General features: G+C 37.9%; 1 protein-coding gene across 1 annotated transcript in view; it reads left to right on the top strand.

Moving 5' to 3' along the window:
• Window positions 1-11,500, top strand: part of MAPK11 (mitogen-activated protein kinase 11) — a gene marked incomplete in the record, with an annotated part of 23,934 nt that extends 12,434 nt beyond the window's left edge. Inside the window, 10 exon segments of the mRNA XM_072401598.1 lie at window positions 737-795; window positions 1,843-1,954; window positions 4,328-4,357; window positions 5,559-5,606; window positions 5,698-5,812; window positions 6,357-6,428; window positions 6,580-6,659; window positions 6,841-6,919; window positions 8,035-8,208; window positions 9,236-11,500. Of these exon segments, the coding sequence (XP_072257699.1) occupies window positions 737-795; window positions 1,843-1,954; window positions 4,328-4,357; window positions 5,559-5,606; window positions 5,698-5,812; window positions 6,357-6,428; window positions 6,580-6,659; window positions 6,841-6,919; window positions 8,035-8,208; window positions 9,236-9,309 (843 nt within the window).
• Window positions 11,501-14,839: the final 3,339 nt, after the last annotated feature.

The following is a 14,839-nucleotide window of genomic DNA, read 5'->3' on the forward strand; positions in this document are numbered from 1 at the left end:
TAAAAGTGCCTTAGTGCAGTATAGCTTGATAAAAAAAGTACATTGGTTAATAACGTTTTAGCATACAGTGAAGTTCTAGTCTGGAAGCAATGTGTTTACACATTATCTTTCAGACACAGCTTTTTCTGGTCTACTCTAAAGAGAGTTCAGGGGAATAAAAAAAACTTTTTTTATTGGGTTTATGAGCCTCCCATTTGTCAGCTTTCCTTTAGCTCCATCTAGTGGAGGCTTACAGTAGCTGCTTCCACTCGAAAAGGGACATGCTGGGATCACTGGATCTGCCACAGGCAGTAGCATTGCTAAATTATTAGAAGAAAAAAATTGCAACTGGTCTTGGTTTTCTAGGATATCCTATTCACTCCTCCCCTCTCCAAGCTTTGGAGAGAGGGATCATTTCCTGATTTAGCAAGGACTGTAATCTAATAGAATATTGCTTCCACAGGCATTCTATTAAATATTACCTGTTGGTGATTTCAAGACATTTTGACAAAACGGAGTAGAATGTAGATTTGTTAGGGTGTTGGGGCTATAAGTAGGTTTGTCTCATGTATGACTATGAACACTATCTCACAGTATATCTGGAATATGCTAAATTTATTGTGGCACAAATGTGAGAGTTTATCACAAAATGTTTTTCATATCCTTTGCAAGGCTTGATAAAAAGTAAACTATAAAGAGCAAAAATTTCCCACTTCTGCGGTGCCACAGTAAAAATGTTTTGTTTTTTTTCTTTTAGGTAATTGGTCTACTAGATGTATTTACACCATCAACGTCGGTGGAAACCTTTAATGAAGTGTAAGTAGTCCATGTTGAACATGAACATTTTAAACCACTTTTTTTTCCTAATTCTGTGAAATTTGGAGAATTTCAGAGTATGGACATATGCTTTGTGCACATGACCGCTGCCTGCATTTATTACCTGATGTATAATATTAAGAATTTCTTGTAAAGTGCATCCAGGTCCACTCTAGGTGAATTAAATCAATACAGGATGTCTAAAATCTACAAGCAGACCTGGATGAACTGTTTGATTGGATGCATGCTTCATACTGTCTAGGGGGAATACATTTGGGGAGTCAGAAATGGAAAAGGATCCGGGGGTTCTGGTAGATCACATGCAGTAGCATGCAATGCCAAGCTGCAATATCTAAAGCTAGTAAAGTACTTTCTTGTAGTAAAAGAGGAATAGACTGCAGAGATGGAGACATAATCCAGCCACTGTACAAAGCATTGGTCAGACCACATCTGGAATATGCAGTCCAGTTTTGGTCACCAGTTCATAAATAGGACATTGTGGAATTGTGGAGAGTGCAGAGAAGGGCAACTAAATAATAAAAGGAATGGAGGAGCTCAGCTATGAGGAGAGATTAGCTGAACTGAATCTATTCTCCCCTGAGAAGAGATGTATAAGGGGGGATATGATCACCCTGTAAAAAATATAAAAACACTCCATATAGAGAACTCTCTTCCTGATTATTTAATTTAAGATCATTACAAAGGACAAGAGGGCACTCTTTGTGTCTGGAGGAAAAGAAGTTTAAGCTCCAGATAAGGAAGGGATTCTTCACAGTAAGGTTTGTGAAATGCGGAATACATTTAAATATTAACGATTATGGCTGACCATACATATATACAACCAATGTATGTCTTTACCAAGCTGAGAGTCACATCTGTCTTGCAGGTACGTTGCCCTATTGAGAGTTGTATGTTGTGTAGATTATTACAAAGAGGCCTTCTATGGCACTGATTAATGTCTTGCCTAAAAAAGTATCTGTGGCACGGTAGCTGCCTTCAGCTTAATAATAATAATGCACATAACTGTGTAATTCTTACAATTTGCAGATACCTAGTAACCAATCTAATGGGAGCAGATCTAAACAATATTGTAAAGTGCCAAAAATTGACAGATGACCACATCCAATTCTTGATATATCAGCTGCTTCGAGGCCTCAAGGTATTTGATATTATTATGATTTTTTGGTTTATATTTTTTTAATGAGCCTCTCGTTTGAAGGAAATTTGTGTCTGCCTGTAAGCCTTAAGTAGAGAAAGTGTTTGTTTATTCATTGCTATCGTTGCAGAAGCTTACACAGCTAAATCTTTCTATTTTTTGTGCCCAGGACTGGCACTTAGGTTAAATTTACTGTAGTAGACTACAGGTCTGGGGCCAAGTGCAGTAGTTGCCTATGCTATAACCTCACTTTGCCTTTTTACCTGTTCAAAAAAAAAGTTCATAAACCAAGTGTTCTGTACAAAGCACTGATAAGGAACAGCAGATCAGTGTGCTATGTTTCAATCTGAAAAGTTTATTGTTCTTTTTGGCATATTTTACTGTACAACATGGTATTTTGCATCTAAAATATATATTATGACAAAATGAAAGGTTACACCAGGTTTAAATATGCAGTCTATACCTGTTCCATTGTGTGACAGTATTTTACTTCATAATACTGTCCTTTTCATTACATAGGCTGTCTGTAGTCACCACACTTGCTGCGGCTGCTTTGAGTGCCATGAGCATTGTACTGTCCAGGCTGTCATCTTATTTGGATAAAGTGAACAGAAAAGCCTATGCTTTTACAAAACAGAGCACAGCACCATGTTTACTTTATTCCCTTTTCCCCAGCAACATTTACTAATCTTACTTTCATTATCCCCTTATTTGATTCCCCCTCTATGCTGTAAAGACAGACAACCCTATGTAAGCCTTTTTCAGGCAAAGTATTCATTCTGAACTCTCGCCATCTTCATGTGACAGCGCTGGACAAGTCACCAAGCATTATTGCTGACACACGGAGTAAGTTGCATGCTTCCCTTTACTGAGAAGTCTATTACTCCTCCTAGGAGCATCAGAGGAGTAATAAAAAGGTAAGTATGTGCTGCTTGGTAGGGGGGAAGGTAGCTAATAGTATCAATTATTAGTTGTTTAAGCTCAAATCTCAGGTGTAGATTTTCTTTTTAGGGTTGTATATAGTCACGCCTGTTGCATTTGTGCATCTTCTAGCCCATGTGATATAGTGTAAGGTATAGTTATAGTGTAGTGTAATATTCCACTTCTTTGCTTTAATAAACTCCTGGGTTGCTTTGGCTGTATGTTTTGGGTCATTGTCCATCTGTATTATGAAACGCCTCCCAATCAATGTGACTGCATTTAGCTGGATTTGAGCAGACAGTATGTCTCTGAACACCTCAGAATTCATTCGGCTGCTTCTGTCCTGTGTCACATCATCAATAAACACTAGTGTCCCAGTGCCACTGGCAGCCATGTACGTCCAAGCCATCACACTGCCTCCGCCATGTTTTACAGATNATGTGCTATACTTTGGATCATGAGCTGTTCCAATCCTTCTCCATACTTTTTTCTTGCCATCATTCTGGTAAAGGTTAATCTTGGTTTCATCTGTCCAAAGAATGTTTTTCCAGACTTGTGCTGGCTTTTTTAGATAATTTTGAGCAATGTCCAATCTAGCCTTTCTATTCTTGAGGCTTATGAGAAGCTTGCACCTTGCAGTGCACCTTCTGTATTTACCTTCATGCAGTCTTCTCTTTATGGTAGACTTGGATATCGATACCCCTACTTCCTGGGGAGTGTTGTTTACTTGGTTGGCTATTGTGAAGGGGTTTCTCTTCACCATGGAAATGATTCTGCGATCATCCACCACTGTTGTCCTCTGTGGACGTCCAGGTCTTTTGGCATGCTGAGTTCACCAGTGCTTTGTTTTGTTCTTGTGATGTACCAAACTGTAGAATTTGCCACTCCTAATATTTTAGCAATTTCTCGGATTGTTTTTTTTCTGTTTGTGCAGCTTAAGGATGGCTTGTTTCACCTTGACCCTCAAATCAACTCCAGGCCTTTTATCTGTTTAATTAATAATGACGAAGTAATTGCCCACACCCGCCCATGAAAAAGCCCTTGAATTGTCCAATTACTTTTGAGCCCCTGAAATGAAGTGATTGTGTAAAAAAAAAAAAAAGGCTTTAGTTCCTTCACATTTTTATGCAATCTTTTTGTTCAACCCACTGAATTAAAGCTGAAAGTCTGCAGTCAACCTCCATCTGAGTTGTTTCATTTAAAATTATTTGTGGTATTGTACAGAACCAAAATTAGAAAAAAGTTGTCTCTGTCCAAATATTTATGGACCTAACTGTATATGTTCTGTGCAGCTTGTCTTCTAAGCCTGGCATGCTGTCATTCCTGAAAAGGAATGAAGGCCTACTGTGTTACACATAACATTCAGGAAATGCATTTTCAGAAGCTTTTTTGTTTTATTTTGTTTTATCACATAAATACCAAGTAGTTTAATATTGGCACATTTGATTTCCACAGTATATCCATTCAGCGGGGATCATTCATAGAGTAAGTATAAAAACAATATATTTTCTAATTCTTTTCTCAATTTCTGTTATTCACAAATTACCATTCATCAGGCCGATTCATTTGTAAATTTTATCTTCTGATCTGCTAGCACTAGAGTTGTCCATGCCCCCAGCTTCCCAGGGGGTGGTGTAATTATTTGGTGGGGGGCAGTAGGTTAGGTACCCCTCCAGGGGATCTAGCTGAGGTATCCTCAGATCTGCTTATCTGTTCTTATAGCTATAAAATGGTCTATGCCAGCGTCGCCAACTAGTGGTCCGCAAGAAAATTTTGGTGGTCCGCAACTCTGGCCGTTGTGCCCCCGAGCGGGGTCAGGAAAAGGACCCCGCTAGCGGGGCATACCAGTCAGAGCCCTGGACCACGTCCATGTACAAATCCCAGGTTCAGGGTAGCTAGCAGTTTATGTCCCTGGACACAACCCGCCCACTCTCCCATATAAGGCTCAGATCTGTGATGGGGGAGTGGGTGGGGTTATGACATAATGACATCATTATGGGGGAGACAACCGGCTTCCTGTGCCCGCGCGATCAGGATCCGGTAATTTTAGTGGTTTGCGGCACCGAAAAGGTTGGCAAACATTGGTCTATGGATTTTATACCTTGGTTTACAAAATCCCTACTTCAATAAGAATGAAGCACTCTTCCGCATGTCACCAATGTAATAAAAAGTTGGGAAGAAGTACTGCTAGAAAATAATTCTGGGAGCGAGTGCACCTAAATTTAATTCCTCCATTTGTTTTGCATGCATTCATTTTAACACAGCACTATTCCTAAATAAACAAGAATGGTCTCATATGATGTGTAAAAATGATTTTTATTGCCCAAGGCAACCAATATGTTTTGTCATTATTTGCCCTGTGCACTGTACAAATGACATTCTGAATTCAGTTGCCGAACACAAACAAGAACAAGTTGATGAGGTCACTCATCTGTAATAATTTTTCCCGGTGCTGGTTTAGTATGGAGCTAAACTTAAAATGTAAATAATTGCAAGTAAGCAGGTTCTGATTGCAGAAGGGACAGGCTATGGCTCTTCTACAGTAAAATAAAGTTACCTGCCTATTTGCAATTTTTTAACTAACCTCACTTCTTCTTCACCTGGCTCCCTTCTGTGTTTGGAATATTTGGCAATCTTAGTCGGCCGGACCAGAATGGCGTAACTCATTCTTCTTATTGTACTATAGGACTTGAAACCCAGCAATTTAGCAGTAAACGAAGATTGTGAATTAAGGGTAAGAGTCATAATTTAGCACTTCTTTTAAAGTTGGAAAGATTACTGGTTGAGTAGCTTAAACATATCTTATGGTTTAATTTTTTTTGGAGATTTTAGATTTTGGGCTGGCACGTCAGACAGATGATGAGATGACTGGATATGTAGCAACCAGGTGGTACAGAGCTCCAGAGATCATGTTAAACTGGATGCACTATAACCAGACCGGTAACCAAACACATTATTCTACAGAAATCATTTTACAAAAGACTAGTTATACTGGTCAATGATTGTCAATGAGATCACATAATTGTTATTAATATAGCTTGGGATAAGCACTGGACAGAACACCCAGAGGCACACTGTGATATGTGTAGTTGCTGCTGTGTATGATAAGTCGCTTTCTAGACTCAAGAGCCCAACTGTAAAAAAAACATCTATGGCTTTTTGTACGCATTATCCCCTCCTGAATAAAACACTGATCATAAACTGAGAATGTAGATATGTTGTGGTGACGTTGATGCTTGAGAATATTTATAACCATTTGATCTGTCAATCTGTGGCTGTCAGAATATTCTGTATGTTTTCACCATCGTCATTAAAGTCTTTATTAGTCACACATTCTTGCTTTTTACAATAAAAAAAATCCCTGCCACATGCAGCAATTGTTCTTTTTTGTAATGAAATTATCATTTTCCATTGTTGCATTCACTAATGGTAATTATAAATTGTGTTAGAAGACAAGGAAAACCTTTTAACTTTTTTTTTTCAGTTGACATTTGGTCAGTGGGGTGCATTATGGCAGAGCTTTTGAAAGGCAAAGCTCTTTTTCCCGGCAATGACTGTATCCTTTAATAGTAATTATCTAGTCACAATCAAATTGTATCATAAATTAATTTGCAAAAGTACGTTTCATCATTAATTTTCATGGGTGATAGTTCACAAAATATTCTGCTGCAAGATTACAGAACAGTCATTTTTCTAAATAATCACAGATATTGACCAGTTAAAACGAATAATGGAAGTTGTTGGAACACCAAATTCAGAATTTCTAATGAAAATTTCTTCTGAGCATGTAAGTAATAAATATTGGACAATATGCACATAAAATATTACAAAGAATTGTTACGAAAGGTAAATAGCACTATCATGCAGCTGTGAGATCTTTGATTGGAAATATATAGCCATTTTCAGCTTCTGTGTATGTTTGTGTTATGTTTTTATTTTAGTAATTCTTCTCTGTTTTTTTTAACCAGGCTAGACGATATATTGAATCTTTGCCGTACATGCCACAGCAAAATCTAAATGAGGTGTTTTGTGGTGCCAACCCTCTAGGTATGTCAGTATGGTGCTACAGAGTCCTTTTACAGATACGATCAGTTCTTAAAATGCATGGCAATCATCAGCTGCTACTGTATTCTGTTGATATACACTACAAATCTTCCCTTATAATCACTGATAATCATAAAACACGTATATTAGAACAGAATCATATACTGCTATTTCTACCTGGTTTTTAAACACTTAGATTACTTTTTCGAGACCTTGGCTTTACAACTTAACAAATGACTGACACACATGCAGTTCAGAAAGTCAGTCTTCAAGTGTTCTGGGGCTCTGATTTGTGACTTCTTAAACTAAATTGATTGAATTGAGAAGCAGAAGTTTGTAGCTAGAATCATCAAGACGTATCATTGGTCCAGAATTACTGAGAATTGTTTGCTACATTTCATGTTATAAGCCCAGGTTGCCTGTTTGGCTGCTGATAGAAGTTGAAGAGGAGCACATCTGGGATGGTGTTACATTAAAATCTGAAATCCCAAACACGATATCCTAATTTGTATAGGTGTAGGAATATCATTGTGTGATCCTTAAAGTGGAATTACCTTAAACATCGGTAATGGTAGGTGTTTATTGCAGAAAGAGACAGGCAAAGTCTCTTCTGCAATAACTCTTCTTGCCTGCCTGGTCACCCCCCAGCTGTCAAATTTTGCTAAACAGCACATGTGTGGCTCAGCATTGGTCCCTAGGAAACCTGGCAATCCTGCCTTCCCTTGCGTGTGCCAGGAATTAATGAACTTCCGCGCACCTGCATTTGACTAAAGTCATCCTGGTGCAGCCTAATTAGGCTGAAGATCGTCTTCAGGAAAATAAGAAGAAAACTGTGGGGCCCCCTGCAATGAAACGGGGATATTTGGGTAATCACAGGTTTAGTTAAACTAAAAAGGTAAGAGATTTGCCAGCCTTCATTATAATGATTAGTAAAACATGATTCGAACCATAACCATTTTGTGTAGTCACAATTTCCCTAAAAAATAGTTCTGTGTATACTTTTGCCTTGTATAGGTATTTTGGCGTCCCATATGTTGTCCAATAGTTTGATTTTGCTATATATGTTTTACATATATTGTACATATATAAGTGATTACATATATTGTGTTGTTTTACAGCCATTGATCTGCTGAAGAGGATGCTCATTCTAGACAGTGACAAAAGGATCACAGCCTCTGAAGCCCTTGCACACCCCTACTTTGAACAGTATCACGATCCAGAAGATGAGCCCGAGGCAGAGCCTTATGATGAATCTACAGAAAATAAGGAGCGCACCATTGATGAATGGAAAGGTAGAGTGGAAGCTAGTTTTCTTACAGTCATAAAGATTCAGTTGCATCTGTACTTTCTGAATTTTATTCCCAGAACTATACTACATACTAAGTTTCTCACTCGTCACCACATAATTCAGAGTTTTTAAATCATCGGTTCATCATTAAAGCTAGACAACTAGCATTTTTTTTTTTTTTTTTTTTAAGCCTTATGCCTGCCCCTCACTATTGCTACCTTGGTAGCCTTACTGACCAACAGAGAGCTACAGCAGGGTCAGAGCTTTAGTGAAAATGTTTAATAATTGTACTACCTTATATTCTGCCCTTTCCTTCACTCCCTACATTCACCACCTGTGTAACGTCTCCAAAATCCGCCCATACCTGTCCCCAGAGTTCTTATAATCTCTCATCTGGACTGCTGTAACATCCTCCTTTCTAGTATTCCACTAACCCTACTCTCTCCTCTACAATCTATTATGAATTTTGCAGCCATCCTTCTCACCACTTTTCTTCTGGTGACTCTTCTTGTAGTTCTTTCACCTCAGTATTAAATTTAAGCTCCTGTGCTTTGCCTTCAAATTCCTCCACAGTTCTTGTCCCACTTACCTTTCTGACCTAATAGAAAAATACACCCTTAAACACTCTTCGCTCCTCCAATTACCTACTAATGTCTTTCTCGCTCATAACCTCATCACATGCACGGCTCCAAGACTTTTCTAGAGCTGGCCCGAGTCTCTGGCACTTTCTTCCTCCTCCTTGGCTTGCTTGCTCCTTATTTCAGCACATTTGAAAGAGCTCATTAAACCCATCTTTTCCAACTTGCCATACCGTCTCCTTAAACCCTTACTACTCACCCACCAATCCATATCCCCTCTTCTATTGTAACCTCTTTCTGGCATGGTCCTTCCCTACTCCTGTGTAATTGTTTGTATCTGTCTGTCATTAGAGATCCCTATTTAATGTACAATGCTGCGTAATAAGTTGGTACTATATAATAATGTTTACGAATAATAAAAATAATGTTTTCTCTATTTTTTTTTTCTTTAAGAAATTACATATGAGGAAGTAATTAGCTTTAAGCCTCCTGATATTAAAATTGATAATCTGGAAATTGAACAGTAATTTTAAGATGTTTCTCATCCTCACCATGGACAAATTAAGACTTGGCTTCTGCAACTTCAACTGCTTTTGTTGACCAAAGACAAGAGTCTTAACAATCCCAATATTCTAAGCTAAGACATGCTGCCCTGAAGTAACAGAAAGGGAAAGAGTTACCGTCTTCTGTTCTGCCATACGTTATACATAAGCACAACTTAATGCTTTCGTTTTTTTTTTCGTGTTCCTTAACTGTTATTTATTTTCAGCAGAATCAAACCTGCCCCCTTCCTGATCCATCAAGCAGATAACTCACAAAAAACCACTTAATTTTATAACTATAACATTTTTTCGTTCCACAAAATGGAAATGTAAAGTATACTAAACAATTATGTTTAAAATTTATTAAAATTAATACTCCCCTCTGTCCACTCGGAGTTTGCTACCAACTATTTAGTAGCAAGTATATGCCAATGTTGTGTACAGTATTAAGGCTAAATGTATGTTGGCTTCTGAGGATAACCAAAGCACAGTGTCTGACTGGTCCTTTCTTCTTTTGTGAATGGCAAATCGAACCATTTTGTGCAGCATTTTCAAGGTGCCCTGCTGTTCATGGCTGTTTTGCCAAAGGCTGTGGATCACATCTTCTCAGGAACATGTTCTATTCAGACAATTTCCACAGCTAATGCAGGTGTACAACTCTAGAGTGCTGCTCATTTGGCTTGGAGAACCCTGAAAAGTGGGTTTATATATCTGTTAAGTCTGTGCAGAGATAGATGTGCTGGTCCTCAAAAACCTGTGTACCTGTGCCTTGCATTTTATGTACCTCAGAACCATAACTTCTATTATTTGTAATATGACTGGTATAGCTGTGTAATAACACCATGTGCTGCTGCCGTTAAAGCATAGAACATTTTTGTCAGCTTAACTGGCACTAATATGGGGACCAAAAACAGGTGCTAATAGTTTTGGGAGTGCTTACTGTGAGTAGTTATTGATAAGAGACACCTGCAGTCACCTCAGCATTCAGTAACTGCAACCGAAATATGCATGTACCCTGCAATGCTCTTGTTGCATTGTGTCACAGAGGAATGCCAACCAGTAGTACAACGTCTCAAGACAAAGCTAATATTACCAGAACCTTATCCAGAACCTGTTTTGGTTATTGATTACCAACGAGTATCCGATTCATATGTTCCTAAAAAGCAAACCGTTTGTATGTTTCTCAAGATATTCATCATGATGAGTGTATTTGGCGGACAGTGAAAAAGGGGTTGGACATGTTCTGTAATTTTTTTTTTTGTTTTTTACTCTAGAAAATATGTACATGTTGCACAATGCCTTTAATCTTTTTACATTAAACTTTTTGTTAGGTTGAAGTGGCCTTTTATTGTGAATATGGACCTCACACTCTAAACTGTATGAAAGAAAACTGTTATGTCAGCAGCCACCAAGTGGGTTATCTTTTCATTTTTTCTAGGCTAGCTCTGGTAACAATGAGATCCCGGTAGGCAGTGACAAACCGTAAAATTCTTTCACTTCTGTAATAAGGTCCTTTTTTTGCGTGGCTCGATTTTCACAACCAATGGTCCTTTAATTAGCATGAGCTACCAATACAATTTAGAATGATAGTACATGCAGCTTATGTGCTTTTTTTTCCTTTCTTTTAAGCTTGGGTTGCTATTTTTTTTGTTTCTAAATGTTCTTAGGCCGGATTAATTCTGGTGCAGAGTGTATTCCAAACAGTAATATTCCTTTCTACTTCAATTTTTACAGATGATAGACACTCACGTACACAGTGATGCTGCGTGGGTTTTCGGAGGTGGTTTGACATCTTGTGTAAACAGTGTGGGCGAGCATTATTTATATGCATTGCTATATCATGACAAAGCACGGCACATAAACTACTTCCCAAGAATGTGAAAAGCTGCTTTTTAATGTGTGACTACTGCATGTTACAATTAAGTTATCATGATGAAGATAGGCGGTAAAAAAAAGTGTTTATACATAATAAAATGACACCACTTTATAGGTAAAAGCATGTACTTCAGAAATAAGTGGCTTTTACCAGCTTTCATAGCAGGTGCCTTCACTGGTTGGCTGTGCACAGTTATGACTGGTAGGTCTATGGACTCTATGGAAGGTATTGTTACCTGCCAAGAATTGATATTATGTATTGTACTTGTCCTGCTGCCAATAAACTCTGTCTTTTACCTGTTTTGTGCTGTGTTTATTTCCTGATCTGTTCTACAACAAAATACATTTCCTTAATTTGCTAATGGTGATAACTTAATGACAATCTATAGAGTTAGGCTGACTGGTAATAATAGCAAAGCCCAACTGAAAATTTACCTGCAGTGCTTTTATTTATATTAAAGTGCATTATGTCTACCTCCTAAATAAAGGGTCACAGTGTTTTTGCCATGGGAGTATGCAGAGCAATTGATCTATTTTAAATATAGGGTCAGTAGGTTTTTGGTAGTCGGTCACACTTCCTATACTCCTTACTAGAAGAGTTACTAGAAGAGTGACATTTATATCTGTAATTGTATGATGCAAGTCTGTAGGTGTGGACATCAGCATTCTCCTAGATGTGCATAGCTCTCTAGTTTATTGCAGATATAAGTATTAATAGTGATAAACTTTGGATAATAAAAATTTCAATTTTTCCAGATTTAGGCAAATTTACTGAGAAATAAGCCAAATTATTATGAAAGCTGAATTTCCAATATGTTCAGACCTGCTTTATGACCAAGCGATCCTGCACAGCTCTCGGTGGCTGGAACCTTGCAGCATTATAGGATATAGGACATTGCCCGGTTGGAGTGTGAAGGTATTTTACATGGTCCTAAAGTATTATTATTGTAGCAGGATTGCACTAGGGATTCTGGCAAGTCTTAACCAAGGTAGGGTGTGATGTGGGTTTAATGTCATGTAGGGTGACAAGAAAGGAGATTCTTGCCTATAGGGGCTGCTAAATGAACAGAAGTTGAAGGGGGTAATGACCGTCTGCCACTGTGTAGCCAGTTTTAATCATAGGCAAGGAAATTAGTTGGAGCTAGCATTTAGAGGTAGCGGGAGTTGCAACGTTGGTTGGAATGAAGAGAAAAAAGAACTTTGCCCTTATGTAGAAATTTAAGTTTGAATGTAAAGCTTCTATAATATTTTATCTGGTGGAACCTAAAGCTTGACAAAAATGGCTTGGATAATTTTCCTTTTTGGATGGTGGTGGGGTTGAAGAATTTATCATATTTAGGACTTCCTTTGTTTATGGAGATCAGAGATATTTGCTCTTTCGTTCCTTAGTATGTAAATTTAAAGATCTCTTCCCAGGGATGCTCTCAGATGATTTACATTTGGATCTTTTGCTAAAAGACTGTTAGGCCTTTGATATAGATGTGAATGCAAAACATTCTACTTTTAGCTTCCTCAAATTTTTTTTAGAGTAGGTGCAAGATTAGGAGTCTATTATTGGTCATGAGAGCATATAACTGTGACCACATAGTCCAGTATGTCAGCTACGTTATGGACCTCTTTGCCAAGGCCTGATTTTGTTCTGGGTGCGGAGAGTCTGAAAATCACTGAAGAGGAGGCTAGCAGATTGTCTGGGTTTTGAAGAATAGGATTGAAGCAGGACATCAAAATACTATATTATTAGGCCTTGTGGTAGACTAGAGGTGGTGCAGGGTCTTCTGCTCATCATAAGGGGGGAAGAGTTTAATGAAGACGTTGTGCCTAAGTGCTGCCGAGTTGGTTAGGTTCCCTAGGAGTCCTGATAGTCAATATTTTTACAATAGTGCATATATAAGCCATGAATGTGTTCATCACAATGGTTTTTCGTAAACCAATACACAGGGCAGCACAAAGCCTTTCAATTTACAGAAGGTTGTAATACCTTTGTATTCGTAATAGTTGTAACACCTTTGGACATCTGTGGCTAAAATAAGCAAGTTAACTACTGGTTTAAGTATGTGCAGGGGATGTTGAGTGGAGCTAAAACACTCAGTTTAATTTTTTTGATTTATTTTTTTATTTGTCTTTACAGTAAAAAAAGTAGCTTATTATTATAAGCCCACCCATAAGAGGACATGTTAGTGCAGGTATGAACTGCAGTGCACTGCAAAACAACATACATGATTAGGTGAGAACATTTATTAAATATAGGCAGACTGGGCTTCAGTCAACCTGTATCTGTAAAATGTTAAAGAAAAAAAAAACAAAAATACTCCACTATTGATATCATATCCCTTTCTTTCTACATACCTTAAACTCAAACATTCCTAATGTGTATTGGTGCTGTCTCACCGATACATGGCCCTTGTTCCATATTTTTGTGGTCTTGCAACCCGATCAACTCTTAAGGGGGCCATACACAAAGTGACTGCAAGTAAGCAATCTATCGTTGATTCTGGTATCCAACAATGCAAATACGCAGTATTGTTTCACTTTTTTAAATACGTTCAACTGAACGTATTGTTTAAAACTATGGTCTATCAGTGTAAATGTAAACAGTCAATAAAAATCATCACTTGAATAATCTAAATTATCATTGATTTTACCAAAACATGCAAATATTTGTTTATTTGATCAGGAGTGATTGACAAACTTCCATCACAGCTGAAACTGATAGCCTACTGAATTGATCTATCAAAGACCCTTGTATGCAACTTTAATTCATTTTGATCATATTAGCCGCTTTGAACAATTTATTGTTCCACTATATATATGTTGCCACTTTTATAACAACACATTCTTTTGCTAATACCCAGCTAATTACTGCAACTGCCTCCTCTGGCCATGCCTCCACTCTTCATAAAGATGGTTCTACATACATGTGCATCTCAATAAATTAGAATATCATTGTAATATCAATGAATTTCAGTAAGTGAAACATATATGGATTTATTACACACAGTAATATATTTCAAGTGTTTATTTCTTTTCAGTTTGTTGATTATGACCTTCGGGTAATAAAATCCCAAAATTCAGTGTTTCAGTGGTTATCCTCGCAGTGGAGAAGACCATGGACTAGTTAGTGAGCTAGTAGGGTCCTGCATGCATCCCATGATATGTTAAAAATGTGTCTACTTACGCAGTTTTCATCATTCTCCTCTTATGAACCATGTCTATGTTGCTCAAATAATAGTTTCCTCTGGATTTACTCAGTAGGGTGCCTGGCAATTGCTGTACTCCATTATTGTGGCCTGTATAGTTTGGGAGGAGGTAATGGGACTCACAGTGCAGAGTCACTTTCCCCCTGTATGATGTTCTCCTACATCATATTAAGATGCACACTTAGTCTTGAATTTGTTGTTGCATATGTTAGTGTGCTCAGCGTATTTTCCTTTTGCTTCTATCATTTATCCTTCTTCATTCCCATTCTATCACTGTCCCAAATTTCTAGACAAATTTTAGCTGGTATGGTGTCCTTGAATTCCCATTTCCATAATGTGGTACTTCTGCTCTCATTCTGAGCACAGACTCTCCCTGCACCTGGATCCAGGCAGGTCTTTTTCTTGTTCATGCAGCATATCCTATTTTCTCACATTTCAAACTC

Source organism: Pyxicephalus adspersus, chromosome 2 (assembly GCF_032062135.1).
Source record: "Pyxicephalus adspersus chromosome 2, UCB_Pads_2.0, whole genome shotgun sequence".
Taxonomy (NCBI): Eukaryota; Metazoa; Chordata; class Amphibia; order Anura; family Pyxicephalidae; genus Pyxicephalus; species Pyxicephalus adspersus.